The sequence below is a fragment of the Halichoerus grypus genome, chromosome 11, assembly GCF_964656455.1.
Source record: "Halichoerus grypus chromosome 11, mHalGry1.hap1.1, whole genome shotgun sequence".
Classification (NCBI taxonomy): domain Eukaryota; kingdom Metazoa; phylum Chordata; class Mammalia; order Carnivora; family Phocidae; genus Halichoerus; species Halichoerus grypus.
The window spans coordinates 39,999,446-40,021,554 of record NC_135722.1 but is presented as its reverse complement, the minus strand read 5'-3'; the positions used below and the strand labels follow the sequence as shown (position 1 = coordinate 40,021,554).

General features: G+C 52.0%; 1 protein-coding gene across 11 annotated transcripts in view; it reads right to left on the bottom strand.

The window, feature by feature from the left end:
• Positions 1-10,058: 10,058 nt before the first annotated feature.
• The window catches only part of PLEKHA7 (pleckstrin homology domain containing A7), a 209,604-nt gene continuing 197,553 nt past the window's right edge, over positions 10,059-22,109 (bottom strand). For 5 of the 11 annotated variants that reach the window (XM_036098636.2, XM_036098637.2, XM_036098639.2 and 2 more), the window contains 6 exons: positions 21,536-21,736; positions 18,556-18,714; positions 16,006-16,139; positions 15,074-15,216; positions 13,393-13,503; positions 10,059-11,479 (listed from right to left, as the gene is read on the bottom strand). In XM_036098636.2, coding sequence (XP_035954529.1) covers positions 13,403-13,503; positions 15,074-15,216; positions 16,006-16,139; positions 18,556-18,714; positions 21,536-21,736 — 738 coding nt within the window. In that variant the 3' untranslated portion in view covers positions 10,059-11,479; positions 13,393-13,402. Of the gene's footprint in view, positions 11,480-13,392; positions 13,504-15,073; positions 15,217-16,005; positions 16,140-18,555; positions 18,715-21,535; positions 21,737-22,109 lie in introns of those variants that run through there. The other 6 variants (XM_036098638.2, XM_036098646.2, XR_004919342.2 and 3 more) reach the window with 5 other exon arrangements.

The following is a 22,109-nucleotide window of genomic DNA, read 5'->3' as shown; positions in this document are numbered from 1 at the left end:
GTGGGATCTCATGTAGCCTCACCTCTCATTTGATGCCCTATGGCTTCTTGGCTGCCCCAATATGGGGTTCATATAGGAGACACATGTGGGATCTGGAAATATGGGGGACACCCTATGGGTGAAACCCTTGGTCATTGGGGTCCCTGAGCTAGTAGATAAGTGGTCTTCTCTTTCATACCTCAGGTTAATTTTGAGGTGCATTTTACATGGCTCTTCAGAAGGCCCCAAAGAGATTGAGCCTGTTTCCCACTACAGTCACCAGGTTGAAAAGGCACCCTTCTATTGGTTTCTTCTCTTTCCTTCCCACTTCTGTTCCATAGGATCATTTCCCAAGTAAACTATCATCCTGCAAGTCCTTGCCTTAGGCTCTGCTTTCCAGGAGTAACCCAAGCTAAAATAGGCTTATATTCAGAAACCCTACAGATCAACAAGGAAAAGATATGCAATCCCATAGAATGACAAAAGTCCTGACAGGTACTTTACTAAAAAAAAAAAGGAAAGAGAAAAAAAAAAAAGAAAGAAAGAAATCCAAATGGTCAATGAACATTTGGGAAAAGATGCTCAATATCATTAATAATCAGAGAGATACTAATAAACCTATCCCATACAAATCAAAATGGCTAAAGTTTAAAAAAAGTTCTGTAGTGTAGATTATCTATTGTTGTATAAGTTACCCCCAAACTTAACGGCTTAACACAATAAACATTTATCTCACAGTTTCCATGAGTCAGGAATCTGATTAGCTGGGTGCCTCTGGCCGAGAGTCTCTCACAAGGCTGTGATCAAGAAGGCAGCTGGGGCTGCCATCATCTTCAGGTCTGCCTGGGGAAAGGACCCACTCTCCCAGCTCACTTACGTGGCTGCTGCCCTCCTCAGGTCCTTGCTGGCTGTTGGTCCGACATCAGTTCCTTGCCCTGCAGGCCTCTCCATAGGTTAGCTCACGGCATGGTTTCCCTCACAGTAAGCAAGTGAGAAAGCAAGGGAGGATGCTCAAGACAGAAGCTAGTCTTCTTGTAACCTCATCTTGGAAGTGACATCCTGTTATGTTCTGTCGTATCTTTTTTATTAGAAGGGAATTGCTAGGTCCAGCCCATACTTAGTGGGAGGGGCTTACACAGGATGCAAGTACCAGAAGGCAGAGATCACTGGGGGCTGGAGTATCAACACTTATTCCAGAGGCTGCCACCACAGCGAGGACGCGGCAAAACTCACATTCATGGTAGGACTATAAATTAGTACTCCTACTTTGGAAAACAGTTTGCATTTTCTACCTACATTGAAGATACGCTTATCTTATCACCTAGCAACTCTACACTAGGTATATACCAAAAGATATATGAATGTACGTGTGCCCAGAGACACACACGAAAATTTTATAGCAGTCTTTTTGTAATAGCTCCCAACTGGAAATGCCCAAATGTCCTTTGACAGTAGAATGGATAAACACTCGTCGAATACTCCTACTATGAATACTCCACAACAGCAAAACAAGTGAAAGTGAGTTACAAGGATGACTATCATAAATACAGCGTTTAGTGGAAAAACGCCAGACACAAGGGAATGCATTCTTTATTAGTCCATTCGTGCACATTTCAGAAAACAAACAAAACTAAGCTCTAGAATTTGGTGATACCTGCTGAGATAGTAAAAGTATGAAGAGAAAGCAAGGGAGTAGCTACCACAAACGTTTTCTTTCACAGGAGAGGGAGGGAGGGCCTCCTGAGCGGGAAGGAGAGTGGGAGGGCCTTCCGGCTTCCTGGCGAGCTGCATTCTCGACGGAGGCCGCCGTTGGGCAGGTGCTGGTGCTCTGATCTTCCCCCGCGCTGTACCCCACATCTACCTGTGTGTGAGGCCTTGCCCTAGGGACAGCTTTCCCCAAACCGCACACAAACACACATCCTATTATCCAGCAGTGCACAAAAGGGGGCCCAGCGCAGGGCCTGGCCTTAAGTGCTCAGTGGATGTGAACCAGGACCATTTCCAGGACTCCCACAGGTAGGAAATCCTGTCGGCCTCACTTTTTTTTTAAATTATGTTCAGTCAGCCACTGTACAGCACATCACTAGTTTTTGACGTGGCGTTCAGTGATGCATTAGTTAACACCCAGTGCTCATCACAGCACGTGCCCTCCTCAATACCCATCACCCAGCTACCCCCCTCCCCTCTGAAACCCCCAGACTGTTTCCCCGGGGTCCATAGTCTCTCATGGTTCGCCTCCCTCTCTGATTTCTCCCCCTTCGGATTTCCCTCCCTTCCCCTGTGGTCCTCCGTGCTATTGCTTATGTTCCACATATGAGTGAAACCATACGGTAATTGTCCTTCTCTGCTTGACTTACTTCACTGCCTCACCTCTTGACCACGACGACGGGCGCAAGAAGGAAAGGAAGGCTTGCCTTTTGCCGCAGGGTTTGGCCCCGAGGGGGGCCGGGGGGCGGAGCTGAGGCCTCTCTTCCCCTGAGAGGGCCCATCTTCTCTCTTGTCCACAGCAGGAGGCAGCGAATGGGAGGGGGAGCAGGACTGGTTGAGGGGCCCTCAGGTCATGAGTCAGGGATAGGGAGCCCTTTTCGAGCAGTCACTGGAGCTCAGCTCTCAGAGACAACCTGCCTGCCCCACGTGACTTCAGCAAGCAGCTGCAAAAGCCCTCTCTATCCACCTCCCCACGGCCCCCAGAACTTCAACGAAAAGGTCAAGGGAATTTTCCTCCCCTTTAAATGGAATGAATCTTTCTTGGGCCCAGAAAGAATTATTTATCAGAAGATGTTCATGGCACTCCGAGTGCCTTTACAGGGCCCAGCCGTGCTCTTGAGGCACAACAGACAACTTTCTTCCTGAATGCTCAGTTTATAGGCCAACTTCAAAGCCCAGGTCCTCAGCGCAGGGCACGAGGCTCCAGTTTGGGAATTGACATCAAAGGGGCAGGCTCAGGTTGATCTGATGTCAGGTGGACAGCCGCAGGGCTGCAGGGGGAGGCCTCCGAGGATCCGCCTGTCCTCGGCCCCTGGAGAGTTCAGGGAGGCAGCCTGGCAGGGGCACGGCCTTGTGAACCCCAACTTCAAAAGCCCTGGGCAGTTTTCACCTGCTGCAGGCACCTGTCTAAAATGGCAGACAGGGACGCCTGGGTGGCTCAGTTGGTTGAGCACCTAACTCTTGGTTTCTGCTCAGGTCCCGATCTCATGGATCGTGAAGTCAAGCCCCGCGTCGGGCTCAGCAGGAGTCTGCTTGGATACTCTCCCCCTCTGCCCCTACCCACCCCCTCTCAAATAAATAAATCTTTTAAAAAATAAATAAAATGGCAGACAGACAGTGGAGGGCAGCAGACTGGGGATAACAGATGACCCTGAACCTGTTTATCCTGCCAAACCAGGGAAAGGAGATGGTAGAAATGTGGAAGAGGCACTTGGAGCCCCGCTGTTCACAGTAAGGATCACACATGAGGGCAAAGCAGCAGAGTGAACACGGGCTGAGTGCTCCCACACCAGCAACAGTGTCCAAGCGTGATCTCATCCAGCCCTCACGATCACCTAGGACGGGGGGTACTATGATTCCCATCTCTCAGAGGAGGAAACAGAAGCTTAGGGAGGTTCAGGAACTTGCCCAAGGTCAGAGTTAATAAGGGTAGCTTTGAATTCCACACTCTCTCCTCTTACCTACTACTCAAGGAACTTATAAAGAGGGTAATAGCGATGCTCTCCGGGGGCTAGAGTATAAAACCCCTAACAGAGCAGAGCAGAGATAGCCAAAGTCATCTGAAGAAGAGAGGAGGCTCCCTGGCCAACAAGCCTTGACTTCTTTCTCTCATTCAGTGTTCAACACATTATTTCTTAGCCCCTTCTTGTGGCAGACATCATTCTGGGCAAATTATCTAGAGATAATTTGAACAAGACAATACCCTTGCTCTCATGAAGCATATATTCTTGTGAGGGAGACAGGCAATGAGTAAGTACACAAAGAATAAGAGTGTGATATGTATTAAATGATCATAACTTAAACGCAGGTGAATAACATATTTTTTTTTCTAATGCTTCCTATGGGGCCGGAAACTGTGCTTAGCATTTTCTGTGTAATAACATTTGATCCTCACAACAACTCTACTGAGGTTAGTCGCTAATATAAACCTTTATTTTACAGGTGAGAAAACTGAGGCATGAAGAGGTTAAGTAACTTGCCCAAGGTCACAGCTGACCAAATGGAGCAACCAGGGTTAGATTCCAGGCCGCCTGGCTCCAGAGCCCGTGCTTATTACCTCTGCCTCCTGACTGCCTCCTCTCCATGGTGTCAACCTACTAATAGGAGACCGGCTGGCCACAGTCACAGAGGAAGGGAGCACCTGAGGGCTGGTGCATCTTATTCTGTCCTGAGAGAGGAAGCCCTGCTCCAGAAACATGGGCATGAGGTCTCGGGATGGGAGCATCCTACAGTGGAGACAGGACCTCAGCTGATGCTGCTCAGGGACACCAGGATTGTCCAAGACTGCGCTGGTCTCAAGACTACCAGGCAACCTTCCAAGGAAGACATGGCCTCGGGAAGGGGGTGTGTGTCAGTGAACACCAGCGGCCTGGCAGTTAGGTTCTCACCCAGTTTTCTCCATCTGTCTTCTGAGCCCAGTGAGTGTGATTGTTGCCCTGAGAAACAGCCCAACTCTTGCTGCTGACAAATCTGGTTTCTGAGCCCCAAAGTCCAGGGACAGAGGGCTGGGTCAAGCATGCCAAAGTCACAGCTCTCCATGGGGTCCCAGGAGACGCTCACTGTCCAGTCACAGCCACGGTGGCGGCTTCCGTGTGCTGAGCACATATTGCTCGGTAGGCGCTGTGTTGGGCCTCTCCCGAAGGCCTCTCCGCAGGCTATCCATGAGCTCACCGTTCTTACCAGATGCAACTGTATTTCAAGTGACCCAGAATCCCGGGCCATAGGACAACCCCTCTTTCCAAGGTAACAGCAACCAATATAATGGTTAAAAGCTCTCCAGGGCGCCTGGGTGGCTCAGTCGTTAAGCGTCTGCCTTCGGCTCAGGTCATGATCCCGGGGTCCTGGGATCGAGTCCCGCATCGGGCTCCCTGCTCGGCGGGAAGCCTGCTTCTCCCTCTCCCACCCCCCTGCTTGTGTTCCTGCTCTCGCTATGTCTCTCTCTGTCAAAAAAAATAAATAAAATCTTAAAAAAAAAAAGCTCTCTGGAGTCAGATACAAGCTCAAATTTCTACCCAGTTGCTTACTAGTCATGGAGCCATTGTGCCTCAGTTTTCTCGTGTGTAGTATGGGAATAATAATACCTACCATCTGGGTAGGCTAGATTATGTGACCAGATCAAAGAAAGCCTAAAATCCCAGGGGAGGGATAAATCATTATTTCTCACTCCCTCGAAGTTAGCTGCAGACCTCGGGGCTTCTCCTGGGCAGCCCCTCCCAAGTGGGGACTTAGGACCCGTTAGCTTGCATCTTGTGGCTGCACTTTTCAGAATATGTGGCTCCCAGGTGGCCACTGCAGAGGAAAAGAAAGCTGGAGGGAGCCACACGGGCTCTTAAATGCTTCAGTGTGGCTGTAGGAGAACGAGGAGAGGATCTTGGGCTAGATAGTCTCCAAAGATGGCCACTGTCCATGCCGTCCCTTCCGGTCTGTGCATGCCACACTCCACCCTTCAGGAGGCCGAGTCTATTTCCCTCCCCTTTAATCTGGCTAGCCCTGAGCCTTGCCTTCTTTAGAAAATGTGGAGAAAGTGACCCTATGCCAATCCCAGAGCTGGCAGCTCAGATCCAGAGTCCAACTGCCCTGAGACCTTCCTGCTGTCAGAAAGACCAAGCACCTGCCTGGAGAGACTGTGTGGAAAGATGGAGATGCCCAGCCAGCTCCCAGCTGGGGTGCCAGACACATGAGGGAAGAACCCCCGCCTTGCACATCCCACACCTACAATCACTGCATGGAGAAAATCTGCCCAGCTGAACCCAGTCCAGACTGCAGAATCATGAGAAATAAGACATGGTCTGGGGCCAGCTGGAGGAGACATAGAGAATGTGAGTCCCCATGGACAGAGGACCTGAAGCTTGAAGAAGCTTCTCCCCAGAGTGAACCAGAGCATGCACAGCCCTGCTTTGGGGCCCATGAGACACAAAATTAGAGAGCAAAAGATCTTCCATTCATGTACAGATGCAGCCTGGGAGGGGTGGGGAGGGTTGGCAAGGGAAAGATCCACAGAGACAATCACCTGTCTGGCACTTCAGGGCTCTGCAGCCTGGGGAGGGGGCTACAAGCTAGGCATCTCTCCTGAGGCACAGGGGCAGTGGCCTCATGGCCAGGAGGCAGCAAGAAGCTGTAAGTAGAAGTGCTCCAACTTGACAGGACTATTGTGAGCTCATGTGAGATATGCCTGGGGACGCCCTGAAAAGACCAGGGAGGACCTGGGCAGATGCCCCGCACGGTGGGCAGAAGGGGCCAGAGGCCCCGAAAGCTGCAGTTACTGTCACTGGGCCCTCATGTGTGCCCACCTGTCTCACGTGGTCCCAGGAAACACAGGTAACAGCAAGAAGGCCTGAAAGTAAAAGCAAGATGTTGGCGTGTGTGGGAAACCCCTTTGCCGGCTCCCAGAATTAGGCAGGAGGAATCTGAGGAGGGCTGGTCTTCCCGCAACTCTGGGCAGAGAAGATACCCAAAGAACTGCTTATTAATGTGATTCAGACCCTGTTTTGACCTCCATGGGCCACAGTCTTCTAAGGCTGGGGATTTGGCAAGGACACTAAGCGGGTTTTGCTGAGATGCCCAGAGTCTACATTCTCCTGGCATAGGACCTAATTTTCTAGCTCCTTCCAGAGACAAGTCTGCCTCTGAACCTGGATTCGAGGTCTAGGAAGGAGATGTTCTCTAGATCCAAGAAGCCTCCAGAGGCAAACAGGGATTTGGACCAACAGTGAGCCAGGGACTCAAAGGGGGCTGTGAGCCTTCAGGGGGCGAGGAGAACCCCTGCTATGTGTGGGGAAAATGAGACTTTGTGGAAGCTTCCAGGGCCCAGGGCCAGGATGGCGAGAGGAACCACTGCTATAGCCCACAGATTTAGCAAAACGCCCCAAGATATCAAGACAGTTAAGGATCGAGATGCGGCTCAGGGCTCTGGCAAAGCATCTGCGACTGATTAGTGACGTCAACCCAAGGGCTGAGGACAATGGGAGCCTCGTGTCTGACTCTGTGACCTCAGCTGAGGGACTGTGTCTCATTCCCTCTCAGTTCTAAAGCAGAGTGTGGGAGAAAGCCAGCAGCCGAGCAGTCAGGAGCCCCTTCATGAGGCTAAAACCCTCATTTATCAGGAGGAGCTCTTAGCAAGTGCTTTTTCTGGCTCTCCATGTAAAAGCCTTTGAGAAGCTCAGCTGGGGAGCCTCTTCTCTGACCCCTAAGCTGAACCCAGTGAGCTCACAGGGGTCCTTTTTAGGATCCTTTTTTAGGGGCTGCTCCAAAGCCCAGCCCTTCTGGGGCTCGTCCGCACCCTCCAACCATGACCTGCACCCTTCACAGCAAGTCCACCCCCACTTGCGCCCTGGCTCCAGCCTCATCTGCATTTAACATCCCTTGTTGGGCTGTGGCAGAGAATACTCAACAGACTCATATTAAAAATGCCCTTTAAAATTCAAAAGCTTTGAACTAAAGAAATATCTCGAGAAGTTTTCATGGAAAGTTCAGCTCTGTGGGTTCAATTCACTACACTTAGATGCACCTTTTCAAATAATAGGGAAAAAATGTAACAGGGTCAGACCCAATCAATATGCTTGTTCAAACAGAATTGCAGGGACTGTGATGTGCACACATTTTGTACTCTGCCTTTGTACCCCGCCACTCGCTCTGAAGAAAGGTTTCTTTGCTCGGAGAGCAATGAAAGCGATAGCCTTTGGAGTGGAGGCAGCAAAGCAATGGTGTGTTTACTGGGCCGGGAAGGGCTGCCATTTTTTCCCAACCCCCCAGCCTTGTCTCTTTGTTCTTTTCATAACGGCACGAAACCCACATGGGCAAAGTCCCTCAAGCATCCCGGCGTCTGATGCTGAATCAGAAGCAGGGGGCTCCCAGAATTTGCCTACCATGTCTCAGAAATGTGATTTGTGGATTAGACAAATAATTTGCTGCTTCTTTCTCACCCTTGGTGCGAACACAAAAGGACTTGCCATGGAGTCCTGTAACCACGGGTAGAGGAAAATTCCAAAGCCCAAAATGGGTTCTTCTCTAGCTGAGCCAGGGTCCACATCCACCCCCACCCCTGCCATCCCCAAACTGACTTTGGGCAGATAGAGGCTTCCCTGGCCTTGGGCTATAATCTTTAATAGCCAGGAAAATTCTAGAGAACCCAGTGTAACGGAAGACCACAGCCAAGGGGTTAGAGGGAGGCAAACAGGCTCAGGGAAATTTCTACTCTCACAGCCAGCCATGACGGCAGGCAGGGAAGTAGATGATGGGGAGCAAACAGAAGGTTTTCAGCATCTACACTAGTCTGGGGACCTCTATTTCACGTGCACTCAGAAATGCAGGTGCAACTCAGCTTTAATCACTGAAACAACGCCCTGGACATGTTGAGGACCTGGGCAGTTCAGGAAGCTAAAGTGGGAATTATCCCTAACCCTCACTGCATACTAGATCCTAAAGTGTTCCCATTGTTCCTGCTAAAATTAGATAGACATCCTGAACTCAATTTAAAGTTATAACTTGGGAGGGGATGTCACAAATGGATGCAGGAGAAGCAACATTTGTCAATCACGATCCCATTGTTTAAAACTCCACTCAGAAAAAAAACAAAAATCAATCAATCAATCAACCTCTGCTCAGGCCCTGTGCCCCTGTTAAGAAGCAAAGCTGGAATCACTAGGCCACATGGGGTTTTCCGGACTGGTCTCCACCTGGAAGGTCCCCAGTTGGCACGTGCTTTTACAGGTGGCCCCATCTTACCTCAAGTAACGAATCCTCTTGAGAGGGCGGAGAACGGGCCCTGTTGCCTGCTTACACATGACGTGGCTGGAGCATGCCTCTTCCAAACCACACGTGCTCTTCATGGAGTCTGAGTTGAGGGCCTGTCATGCTCTCTGTAGACTGAAGTTTGGGTCACAGTTCTTACAGAAGAGACTACCCCTTCTCCTGGCTGGAGCTGGAGAGAACAGAGAGCCGCCTCGTTCCCTCCTACACAGGATTGTACGTGCGAAACAGAAACTGAGACCAACAAACAGAAGAAAAACGTGGACATGTTTTCGCTGAAAAAAAAAGGCTGCGTCTCCCGATGGCCACCCTGTGTGCAGGGGGTACTGGTTCCTGTATCTTTTTTTTTAATTTTTTAACTTTTGCACTCAGTTATTGAGGAATCTCTGCTCTCCCATGCCTCCCTCCCCTGCCCAACCTCTTTCATCTGTTACGGAGAGATCTCCAAATAATGCTTAAAACCAGGGAGTTTTTTTATTTTAAAATTCAAAAAGAGATCAGTAGCTAAAAAGCAGCAGTGTTCCCTGCTCAGAATGCCTTGGAATCTATTCTCCCCAGTTTAAATAGTTGGAAACTCCCTCTAAACCTTCGGTGCTCTTCTTGGCAATAGAGAAAAACTGCCGTAACAACAAACTTGGAAATACACACATCCCCAAGCTGAACTGGCCTCTTGGCTTCTGTTTTAAGCCTACATCACAAGTCAAAATGAATTAAATACAAATCCAGTTTGCAATGGTCCGTCACTAACCCACCTCACTGGAACGAGCTGGCGGCGTGTGGATTGGAAAGGGTCCCCTGGCGTCCCTCTTGCTATCCTGGATTGCAGTCTGCCTGCCAAACCAACCCCACGCGGGAGTCCACAGCCCGGAGGCCCCTCGACTGGGGTGGAGGTGGGCAGCCACTGTGAGCAAATGCTGAAGCCCCGCCAAGGGCCCAAAAGCACAGGCCTTCTTCCCCCAGGGCCTCCGAAGTCAATCAAGTGTCAAGAACTGTCAGCAGGAGAAACTTTTCATAGGTGAACACAAGCAAGATCGAGAGCTGACACTGGGGATTTTCTAAAGAAACGGAAAAAAACTAATATAGGCCACTTATGAGGATAGAGCCAGCAAGAAGCAGGAAGCATATCAGGTTAATATTTTAATCTGTACATCACATTTTTTTTTGCAAACCATTACACTTTTATTTAAATTAACTTTTTCTTGCAAAATATTCATTTCATTTTTCCAACAAAATCTTATAAAGGCAAAAATAAAATCTTATTTTGGCAAATGTCATGAAGTTGATCCTGGCAGCATATGGAGTTAGTTAAAAATAGACAGCAATGTCTAAATATAGTTAAGATTTTTTTTTTTCCCGACCATAGTCAAAGACAAATTTTCATTTAAAGTGTGGCCCCACCCAATGGAGGTTTTTTTTTTTTTTCCTTAAAACATCATTTTCTGTATGCAGAATATCATGAGCTCATGACTTAACTAAAGGGCCACAAACACTGCGCCTGGCTTGGCAGCCCCATCCTCACTGGAGACTGGAAGTCAAGTCCAAATCCTACTGCCTTCCATCAGGGATGTTGGGGGCACAATGCCTGCCCTCTGGCCACCAGACCCATGTCCTGAAGAAGCTGACCTAGGTGCTCCAGGGCAGGCAGCAAAGCCCTATCACAGCCTAGTGTGGAGTCAGGGAGTTTTAGGTAGACGCCACCCAGTGTGAAGTTTATTGCTTAGGATACAACAAAAGGTGCTTCCTCTCACCTTTTCTGTATTTCAAAATGTATATATATATATTTTTTAATTAAAGCAAACTGTTCTGTTTTTCCCAAGAAGAGCCCTTTGCTGAGAGAGCCTCATGAACAGGTTGGGAGCCAAGCTCTTAAATACACTACTGCCCCTAAACCAAACCCAAGGGCCAAGGCGCAGACTTGGGCTCCAAATGGCAGCCTGGTGGAGCTTCCCCGTTCAGAGCTGGTCATCTGGCTAGGTCAGGGACAGCTGACCTCTGCAGCTAAGGACCCCTCTTCCCCCAGATAGCACGCCAATGAGCCCAATGCTGGGCTCCACTGGAAGCACATATCAAATCCAACCTTCACCTGAGTTCACTGGATGTTGGACTGGCCTCTGCCTGCCCCGCCCTTCTCCCTAACACACACCTACCACCCACACGGTACCTGAATCTGTATGTGCAGCTCCCAAATCCTGCATCCTCACCTTTTCCAGCCACTCAGCCCTTGAGGTGAACATTATAAAATATATTCTGATTCTAAAATACAGCGTCAGTATTTTACAGTGTGTATCAAAAGTGCCTTTGTCATATGTAAAAAGGAGTCTGAACTAAAACAAATCGGGGGGGGTAGGTGGTTGTTAGGACCTAGCCCTATGGTGAACTCCCCACAGTTGGCGGGCTGCTCCTTCCTCCAGCCAGAACCCCTGCTGAGCTGGAAGGGGTTTCCTTGGGGGAAGAAAGATCAATCTTCTCAGAAGAAACTGGTTCCACTGGGTCCCTGGCTCCAGACTTCTTTGCACGCTGGGTCACGGGTCAGTCACTGCCTGGGCTGGCAAAAAGCACAGGACACAGTGAGGGGCTGGCCGGATCCCAGCCCACATCTGGGTAGCAGGCAGTGGGCATGTCTGTTATGCACACGACAGGGAATGGCAGGCTGACAAGACAGAGAGCAGCTGAGCAGGGGGCTAGGGCAATGCGGCCGCTGCTGGGGGACCCTCAGCTTCTAGGACTCATGGGCCCTGGGCCCCGGGCCCCACCCTTTCTTTACTCCTACCACTTCCAGAAAGTTTTGCCAGACACATGCTGGCCCCTAGATTGGGTCTCTGCTCTGATAGGGCAAAAGGCCTGAGCAAAGAGGACTCTGGGGTCAGTTCTGGCCCTGCCCTTCATTCACTGAGTCACTCTGAGTAACGCTTGCTCTCAGCCTCCATGAGTCTCATTTTTTTAACCTAAAAACAGAATGGTCATACCCACCTCCTAATGAGGATTTACCCTAACAGGAGGGCAAACGGGAATGTGGATGCACTCTGAAAAAAGCATTAAAGGCCTATCTCACACCTACGGGGGTGTCAAAAGCCTGGAGGAACAGGGCCTCTCCCCGGCCTCTCCGTGGCCTGGCATGGTGTCACCACACTCAGATCTCCAGGAGAAATCCACACACCCTACTGTGGCCCCAACAGGTCCCTGTGGCCTTTACAAAGGACGTGGCTGGAGCATTTCCCTGTGGTTCTTCAGTCGCGGGGTCTCTAATGCACACTTTCCGAGAGCCTGGCCCAAGCAGGCCAACCTCTTCCTTCCACCCTCAGGCTGGCAGGGCACCAGGCTGGGGGACACCTGCTGAAAATCACGAACCGCCCCCCCCCCCATGCACACACTCTCTGTCCCTCCCTTCTGCAGACACCTAGAGCTCCTGGTGTGGCCCAGATGAGTCCACAGTGGTGACAGGGAACAAAGGCTCTGAACTTGCACCGTAAGGGTTCAAACCCTGGCTCTGACACAGCTTCAACTCCTTGGGCAAGTCCCTCAAGGTCTCTGAGCTTCATTTCCTCATCTGGGGGTGAGTATCTTCATAGGGTGGTTGTGTGGATCGAAGGAGAGGCTTAGCACAATGCCTGGCACATGGCAGGTACTCAACCCTGCCAACCGTGAGTACATCCGGAGGAAAGAGGGAAATCCTACAAACTGATGGCAAGACGGAACGTCAAGGCGAGGACTGCTGAGACTTCTGGTCTGACCCTTCCCCGTCAGGCCACGGACTCACCACAAGACTGGACCAGAAGCTGGGCCTCCTGACTCCTAATCCCTCCCTGCCTCTCATCACTAAATGCTCTCATGGGGAGGCCCCACAAGGAGTGGTCCCAGAACATTCTGAATGCTGAGGGCCAACTTCACATTGCCTTGGGTGGCCTCCCCCTGAAGCTTCCCTTCCTCTTCCCCTCCTGAGGTGCTCAAGTGCCGAAAAGGGCAGTCCTAGTCCTTGCTCCAACACCAGTTCCATTTGGCCTGGAGTGAGCCTCCATCTCCTCACTGGGCCCGTTTCCGGGATTTTTCTGGTCTTCCAGTTCTTCCAATTCTCTGGCCAAAGCCCGGAGAGGCTGAGACTAACTCTTCCACCCCAAGCTGGCAGCCTGGCCTGCACTGGTCCCTTGGGGCACTGGGCTCCCTGCAGGGACGAGAGCTGGGGAGAGGGAATACCGTTGTAGCTTCTATTTCAGGGAAGCAGGGGGCTTGGATCACCCAGCCTCTCCTGTAGCGAAGCCACTGAGAGCTGAGTTCCTCAAGACCATCCATCCCCCACCCGCCTGCCAGTCCAGGGCGGTCTCCCCAGCGGCCGCTTTGCCTGCGGAAGGAAGCAGGAAGCGTCAGCAGGTGGCACTGCGATCATCCCGGCGGCGGCCGAGGGGAGGGGAGGGGAGGGCATGCTCGGCGCTAGGGGAGGGGCAGGCCAGGCAGGGCTCTTACTTGGAAGGTGTTAGACAAAGGTGTAGTGGAGTCCGTTGCTTAAGGGGGGGTAAGGTGGCACCGTCCTGGAGGACAGGGGGGCTTTAGGCGGGAAGAGGGCCAGCTGCTGCGCTAGACGGGCACACAGGAATTAAGCGGGGCGTTAGGCTCCTCGTCTGCTCCCGGCAGCACCAGATGCCGCACGCTCGGCAGGGCTGCAGTGGCGTGGGCCGCGCTGCCCACCACTAATGGCCTGGGCAGCACACCCATGGGGCCCGGTGGGGGCCCGGCTGGCACCGGCCCGCACTTCCCAGATATGCCCCTGAGCTAGAGAGAGGGAGCCAGAGTAAGGAAAGGCTGCGGCAAAGGTGGCCACTCGGTGGGGAGGTGCAGGAGGCCCTGCTAATTGCCTGCAGGGTGTGCGCCAGGGCAGGCTTGCCTTCCAGCCGGAAGGAAGCCGAGGTCCACGTGGGTAGGGCAAGCACAGGCTAGATACCTCATGGTGTGGGCAGGGGGAGTAGCCCTGCTGGACCCCTCCACATGGAAAGGAGTCAAAGTGACCACGATGGGCCACAGGGAGCCCCCAGGATCACTGGGAGGAGGGGTCTGGGTGAGTCTTCTACGGTCTCCCCAGCCACACCAACCACCGCTCAGCCCACTTAGCATGTCTTCAAAGGAGTGAGGACAGCAAGGACTGCAGGGACTCTGCAGGATCACAGCATGGGGGGAACAGGAAACAGCTCTCCCCTTGCCCGAGGCTACTCCCCTGGCTTCTCGAAGTGATGTTCAAGCTCTGCTCCTCAGACCAGACTTCCAGAGCCAGTCCCCTCAGGGTCCAGCAGGCCCCACCCTTCATCACTTCCAGACCCTTTGGCCAGGGTTGGGGGCCCAGGGGGACTGTGACAGCATTTCAGGCTCTATGATCACACCCTCCCTGGAAGGCCTAGCGCACACCTGGCCATGGGCACTACCCAGACACACAGTGGCCCCTGCGTCTGGGGGACAAATAGCACTGGGTCAACTGGGAGGGCACAGACGGGGAGCAGAGATGTGGGAGGGAGGGGCCACGCGTCTGTGTCCTGGCTGAAGAGAAAGCCTTGTACACACACATACACACACGTGTGCACATGCACACATACCCCTTCCCATCCCATGGTGTAATTTTTTCCTCACTGGCCAGCAAAGTCCCACTTCCCAAGTCCTGCTTACTGGCACAGGCCACTCTGACAAAGGGGACAGTGGCTCTGATTGGGAGCCAAAGCAGGGGTTTCAGGGGGGACTAGAGGGGCCCCCTTTACCTTGCCCTAGCAAGAAATCCAAACACCAGTGCTTTCCTGCCCCCTTTCTCGTGAAGCCAGAAACTTTAGCCTTGGCCCCTGAGGCCCCAGAAAAACCTGTTCTTAACCCACATTCTCAGAGAAAGCTGAACAGCAGCACCACTCCCAGATTTAAGCAGCAGCTAGAGACACCCTCTCCCGGACCTCTTGCCTCTGACACTCCTGAGCCTCAGTTCTCCCACCACCTGCCCCGGCCCACCTCACCTCCCAAGCCCTGGGGTGTTCGTGGGACAGAACATGCCACCGCCCTTCAACTACCAAGCCTGACAGCTGGTTTTCTGCACACTCCCTGACAGGCCATGCTGGGCTCCGAGCCCAAGCAGCAAGTGGGAGCCAGACTTGGAGGCTGGCCTCCTTGGCCTCACCTGCCACCTGCTTGCTGCGCCGGGAGGCCTCGGAGGCCAGCGCGTGGGAGACGTTGATGATACGCGCCTGCTCCAGCAGCTGCGAGTCCAGGTCGGCCACGCTGTTCCGGTCCTGGCCTGAGGGTGGCGGCCGGTTGCACACGCTGCAGGAGGGCCAGAAAGCAGGCTATGGGCACTCCCCACCCTGGCGTCTGCCCCAGGACAGGAGGGTCTCCCTGGCCTAGAGGCTCTCACCCTTTTAGGGGGCATCAGATAAACCCAGTGCCCTTTCTCTCTAGACAAAGGTGTATGTGCTTCTCCCAAACACCCAGCCACAGCTTTGTTCCTCCTCTGGGGGATCACCGCCTTGAGAAGAGAGTGCCAGCTCTGCGTTCCTATTAAATCCTGAAATGAAAAGGCTAATCTAACTCTGAGAGGCCCTCCAATACCAGGTTTATGCTTCTGAAGCTCCAGGAGCTGGGGAGATAGGAAAGCCTCCTGTCCTGGCCTCCAGGGAAGTGGGCAAGGCCTTTGGAACCTCAGGACAAGGCTGAGCCCCTGGCTCTGGTCTAGGGATCTGTGTGAGGGAACATAGGCTCTAACTCCGGAGGACCAGCCTTGGGGTTCATCTCCAGCTGTGTCCACCTCACTGTCACACTTGGCTCCGCTCCCTACATTTGCCAGCATCACAAGACACAGATCTGGGGGCAAAGGACCAGGGTGGCCCTCTATTGCGTATTTCAGGACTTGCAGATGACCTAGCAAGCCTCTTCACAGATCCACTGGTGCCATTCTGAGAGCCAGCCTGCCCTTTGCAATAAACAGGGCTTACCTGAGTCAGGGACCTGGCAAAACATGCACCCTAGTCAGCCTAGGCCAGGGTCCAGGTAGTAGAGACACCCCCGGGGTCGGCCTAGCAGGCTGTCAAAACTCGAGCATCGTTAAGAGCTGACCTGGAACGAGCAAGGATGTTGCGGATCTTCTCGGCTTTGCGATACCGCGCCTGCAGCTCCTCAAGGCTGGGCGGCTCCTCAGGGTCCAGCTCCACGTAACGCTCTGGGATGGAGACCTTCTCTGGTTTGGCCAGCTGAGGAAAGGACCGGGCGGCGGTGGCGGGGGGCTCAGATATTGGGTTTAGAACTTGCTCCTCGCCCTGTTCCCCAGCACAAGGAAGCACACGGAGCCCACAGAGTTAACTAACTTGCTGAGATCAATGCAGTCCACTGTGGAGTCGGGATCTCAGCTGTGTTCTTTCCACCACACCAGATAACCTCCTTCAGGCCAAGGGAAGGGAAGGGGAAAGGCAAGACAGCGAGACCGGAAGCCCTCAGGATAAAATGATTATCCTTAATGCCGCCTTCAATATGAGCTGAGCCCTGCCAACCTACACAGCCACACTGACCCACCATGTGGTCTCTGCCCCTGCTCTTTCCTCTGCATGGGATGTTCTTCTGTTCGCTCCACTCCTTGTGACCCTTTGGACCTCACTTCCAGAAGTCTTCCCTGCCCTTCCCCACTCCACCCCTGGTATCCTGTCCTGTTTTCTGTTTGTCTCTCTGCTGTCTAGTGCAGGGACCTGACACTCAGTAGCCCTTTAGCAAATACTCCTTGGGTGGGTGGTTGGGTGGGTGGATGAAAGGAAGTGATAATGCTTTCTGTCCCTACAGAAGCTCCTCTGCTCTACAGTAAGCAGCCATGCAGTATCCACTGGTCGCAAGAGGACAATGTCCCCAGCTCCCCTCAACCAGTCTCTGATGTGAGCCCAGCAGCAACCTCAGCCTGCTGACACCCTGCTTAAACTCAGAATGCTAAAGGCAACTTTTGCATACCCCAGGGAATTTCTTCCTCCTTGAACTACAAAAGCACATTAAAATGAGGTTGGTTGAAGCTTCTAAAAACAAGCTAAATCCAATCCCAGGGCACATCTGGACTTGAATTTAAACCCATGCAGAACCTTTCATTCTGGTGAAAGATGGCAAGAAATCAGCTCTTTTCTGTTCTTTCCAATGAGTGCAGATCCAGAGGAAGGAAGTAGATTACATTGTAGCAGGAGGGATTTAGGTTAGAGATAAGAAAGGACTTTTTCCCCTGGCTGGCAGGCCAATTAGGACACCGCGAAGCATACTTCCATTGCCAAAGCAGCAGGGAGAAGCTTCTTGTGTGAATCTGAGAAAGCACAGACCTTTGGTTGTTGCAGAGGTGCCAAGGGGGAAAGGTCTGAGGGTGGGGGACCAGCTTCCTTAACCTCTGGAGCCCCAGCTGACCCCAGAACTCAGCAACTCCACAGGTATTAATTTTCCCACAGCCTGCTAAATCTATCCTTCAAGTAGCGAGAACATTTCCTCTCATACAGTTTCAGGGCACGCCAAGTCCTCATACAAATATTTGTAGGGTATCTGTGGACCCCTGTGTACTTCATTCAACAGAGTTGTCCCTTGGGAAATATTTACAGAGCACCTACTACGCGCCAGGCCCTGTGCTAGGCACTATGTGCACAGAGATGAACCAAACAGCCATAGACACTGTTCTATAGAGCTTACAAACGGCACAATATAGGCCACAGGAGACCTCCCCGTGTCTTGAAGACCCTGAATCTGTCATCCTCTTAATTCCTTGCTCTTCCCTTGGGTAAGACACATTCCTGAATGATAGAAGACCCAGGGGTTACTTGCTTTTCCGGGCCTGGCCAGTCATGATGCATTTGTGCCACCAGAGGGCACTAGAAGAACTCAGACCAGAACTACGCAGGTCTCCGAGGCTCCTCCAGGGCTGGAAATTTCACCTGTGATTTTTCAACCCTGCTCGCCTCCACAAACCAGCCCCCTGCCCCCCTACGTCTAATTGCCCAAGTTGGCCTCACTGGCCAGTCGCAAGGCCAACTCCTAGTTTTCCGGGGAGCATTTCCCAATAACAACATCTCATCACATGCCTACTACATGTCACATGCCTACTACATGCCAGGCCCTGTGCTCATGGTTTTCTGACCACTGCTCATCCTCCAGGCAACGTGCTGAGTCACTTCCTCCTCACCAAAACCACTTTACTGTCAAGGAAACCAAGGCTCAGAGAAGTTAAATGACTTGCCCTCAATTATGGAGATAGAGAGATCGATAGATCTGAATCTGCATCAAAATGCCTTGGCTCTGGGGCGCCTGGGTGGCTCAGTCTGTTATGTGTCTGCCTTCAGCTCAGGTCATGATCCCAGGGTCCTGGGATTGAGTCCCGCTTCCAGTCCCCTGCTCAGCACGGAGTCTGCTTCGCTCTCTGCTCATCCTTTCTCTCTCTCTCAAAAATAAATAAATAAATAATCTTTTTAAAAAAATGTCTTGGCTCCTTTTATTGCCTCGAGCCGCTATTCATCCATTCTCCTGGCCGCACTGAAGCTGAGCCTTGTCCCCATTCAGGACAACCCCCCCCCCCCCAGTGCCACTGGGAGGGTTGGTCAGGCCACGAGCCAAAGGCTATTTCTCCTGAGGGGACACGAAGGAAGACCCTGCCCTCACCTCTCTGCTGATGTCCAAGTCATAGTCTTGAGGCTCCAGGTCCACCTCAGTGACAGGCATGGCCTGCACTTTCAACCAGCCATTTTCCTCCTTGTCCTTTCTCTCCCCTTGCATGGCCCGTTCCAGCAACCGCAGGTCAAAGTCCTGCTCGCGCTTCCACTGGCAACAGAACAAGAAGGTTAAGTGTAGTCACTTCGTGACTGCTAAAAGAGCCAGGCTTGTCCCCTTTCGGATGGGGCCTGCAGGCACTGGGGTCCTTGGGAAGGGGGCCTGTGACCCGTTGGGAAAAAGCCGTGTGACCATGAGCCCCTCAGCCTCACCTCTAAAACAAGGTTGTAGTTGTGGGACATAGATGGTCCCTGCAGGGTGCTGTAAACCCATGTAATGGAGGAGACCTCTGCCCCCATTTATATGGCCTGATGCCAGGCTGCTAATTTCTCTCCCATCTGCACCCCCAAAGGATTCACACATATACCTCTAGGGCCCAGTTCTGAGACCCATGACTTCAGACTCACAATGGTCCCCGGAGATACAGGAAGTTTCTAGGTCTAAGAGGGTGACCCCAAAACAGAGCCTGCGACAGAGCTCCAGAGAAGCTGCCCCATAGCTTGTAGAAGGCTTTCTGGTTCCGGAGCCATATAACTCAGCCCAGAAATGATGAAAAAAACAAGCCCTTTGAGGCCCTGGTAAGCATGTACCAATAGCCAAGACCTTCTCTAATGGGTACTCCCAAGAGGATACATTTAGGGGTGAGGGATATTGCACCCACATCAGGGTAGGGAAGGGCTAGCTTGGGCCTAGGGAGGCAGCTAAACTGCTGCTTACCCAGACATCTATTTGGGGGCAGATATGTTAAGTTAGAAAAAAAATGAAACTACGTAAAACTGAAATGCTAAATCAAATGCAACATTTCCCAGGCTCTTCCTTAGTATCAGCTATGTAAGAAGCATCTCTTCACAGAGGGAAAAACTAAACTGGCCATTTTAAGATCCACACGAAACCCTGCAACTCTAGAGGGGCCTTTCAAATCATCTATGGTCTATGTCCTCACGGGCCTTTGACACTGAGCAGATTGTTGAGAGGAGGGAACAGGCTCAAAGCCTCTCTTTTCTTGAGCAGAAACCAAGCAGATGCTTCTTCATCCCAGCAGACCTCCTCCGTCCTACCCCATACAGCTCACAGAGCCCCAAGTGGTCATGATTGTCTTTGATGCCCCCTCAAGTGACCCCAAAGCCCCAAACCCATAGCCATATCGGCACATTTCACCCATTCATGCACAAGCTCTCAATACCGACTGAAGCCAATGTAATTGCTCTTAGGTGATGATTTCCAATTACGGTGTGAAAGGATTAGGCATTTGAAGTTTTAAGGATGAAAAATTAATTTAATGATTCCCAAAGAAAATGCACATTTTCTTACATGCTCACAAATGCCCCAAATAGAGACAAGTCCTCATTGAAACCCAGCCTGATTGTTTCCACAAACAGCAAAAGTTCACTGGACTCTATGATGTATCCTGGGGAAGAACCACGCCAATCCATTGTCATTAAGCAACACGTTTATTGGCGTTGATGCAGAGACTTACACAAGTCTTTTTTAAGAGAAAAATTACAAGATACTCAAGTTACGATTTTTAGATAATCTTTCTACATTTGAGACATCAGGTTGTAAAAGGTCAGTGTTACCCCAAATGACATTTGCTTATAAAGTTTAAAAGTTACTGGCTTTGCAGCTTTTCAGGATATGAGTGTCCTGGGTCTTACCCCTTTGGTGTCTGTGCTAACACCTACAGAGAGGCCCTCTGAATACAGAACATATCTTGGCATCCGTTCAGATTATTATATACTAGAAACACAAAAAGTTTTCCATAAGAAATTGTGCAATAGGACTGGAAGAATTAACACTGAACCACTTTAGACTTGGTAGGATTTATTTCAACGTGCAATCTCTGAAGCCTGTGTCTACCGTCCGGGTGTAAGGCATGGACTTTGATCAACTCATAATGCCTAGACCTCTGCCCATGATCACGACCCTCAGGCAGCAGGATGGCTCAGCCCTGTGGGGCGGCTTTTGGGTTAAGTGAATTATGAGTCAGTAGGCCTGCATCATGGGGGCAGCAGAAAGGTGAGTCACACATGGGAGTGCTAGCTAGGCTACGGAGACAAGAGCTGCTATTACAAGCCTGGTGACAAAGAGCACAGGCCCGTTAGGGAATGTTCAACGCAAATTAGAAGCTTCCGTCAACACAATCAGGCAGGATTAGAGAGGCAATGAGCGGTAACACTAAAAGCAAAAGAGCTTGTGCGATGAATTAGGGAAAGAGCAGTCTGGCTAGAGGTCTAGGGAAACACGTGATTTCAAACAACAGGGAAAAGTCAAATGGAATGTTTCCCAAAAGGACAGAAGGGGACTGTGGGCAGAGTGCAGTGCCCGCAAGCACACCAGGGGGCAGCACAGGTCCCCCCCGGCTCTCGGGGGGCACCGTGAGGCCTGCCAGCACCACAAGCTGGGGGAGAGCGCCAGCCCTCAGGGCTGTGGAGCCCGACCCTGTGCTCAGTTGCTCCGCAGGGCATCGCTCAGAGGTCTGGGAGGCTGGCTGGCTTGCACTCCTCCTCACCAAATCATATCACCATCTTCCTCCTTCATTCCTGAACTCTGTACTCCCAAGTCCTTGATCCAGCTGAGACTCCAAATGCTACAAAGTCCTCTCTCAAGTTCAGCTTGGGAAACAAACTTGGGACATTTTCTCTGGCTGCTAGGCTCCTGCCGTGACATCCTCACTCCTTCTCTGATTCCAGATCACCCTCTGACCAGGTCACACAAGTGGCCCGGGTTGCGGACACGTAGCCCGTGGGGTGTTCTCTGAACCATCTCGGTGGAAAGCCTACTCTCTCCGGGGTGTGATGTTCATGTGTTTGGGGAACTCGGGGAAGCTCTGCTCCCCGTCCCAGCCCCACCTGCCTGGACCCTCCTAACATACTGAGCCGAGATCTCCGGGGAGAGGTTGGCTGAGGTAGCGGGACGAGGGCAGACCCGTCCTCTCTCCTTGGCTCAGCGTCCTCTTGCGCTCCCGGACCAGCGCCTTCTGGTGCCGCTTCATGCGCTCCAACTGCTCCTCCACACTCATCTTGCCCCGCTGGTGGTCCCCTGAGTACAGGCGCTCCAAGGCACTCTTGGGTCTCTGCGGAGCAGGAGGGTGAGAGGCAGCACAGCTGGGCTGGGACCCAGAGGGCAGCCATCATTCCTATCCTCTCTCTCTCACACGCACATGCACACGCACGCGCACACGCACGCATGCACACTCTGGCTCCTCTAAGCACACTCAGGCTCTCTGGAGAGGACCCCATTCTGCAGATGCAGACACTGAGGCCCAGGTCTGTCCAGCTGGACACACATGTAGCATGTGATGGGGCCAGAACTCAGGGTACCGACTTTCTGAGTACCCTCCTCCTGTGAGCCTGAAAGGCAGGAGAGAAAGATGAGGGGTGGTCCTCAAGAAATGGAGAGAGCCAGATGATGTCCTTCTAGGTGGGCAGTGGGAAAGGTATCACTGA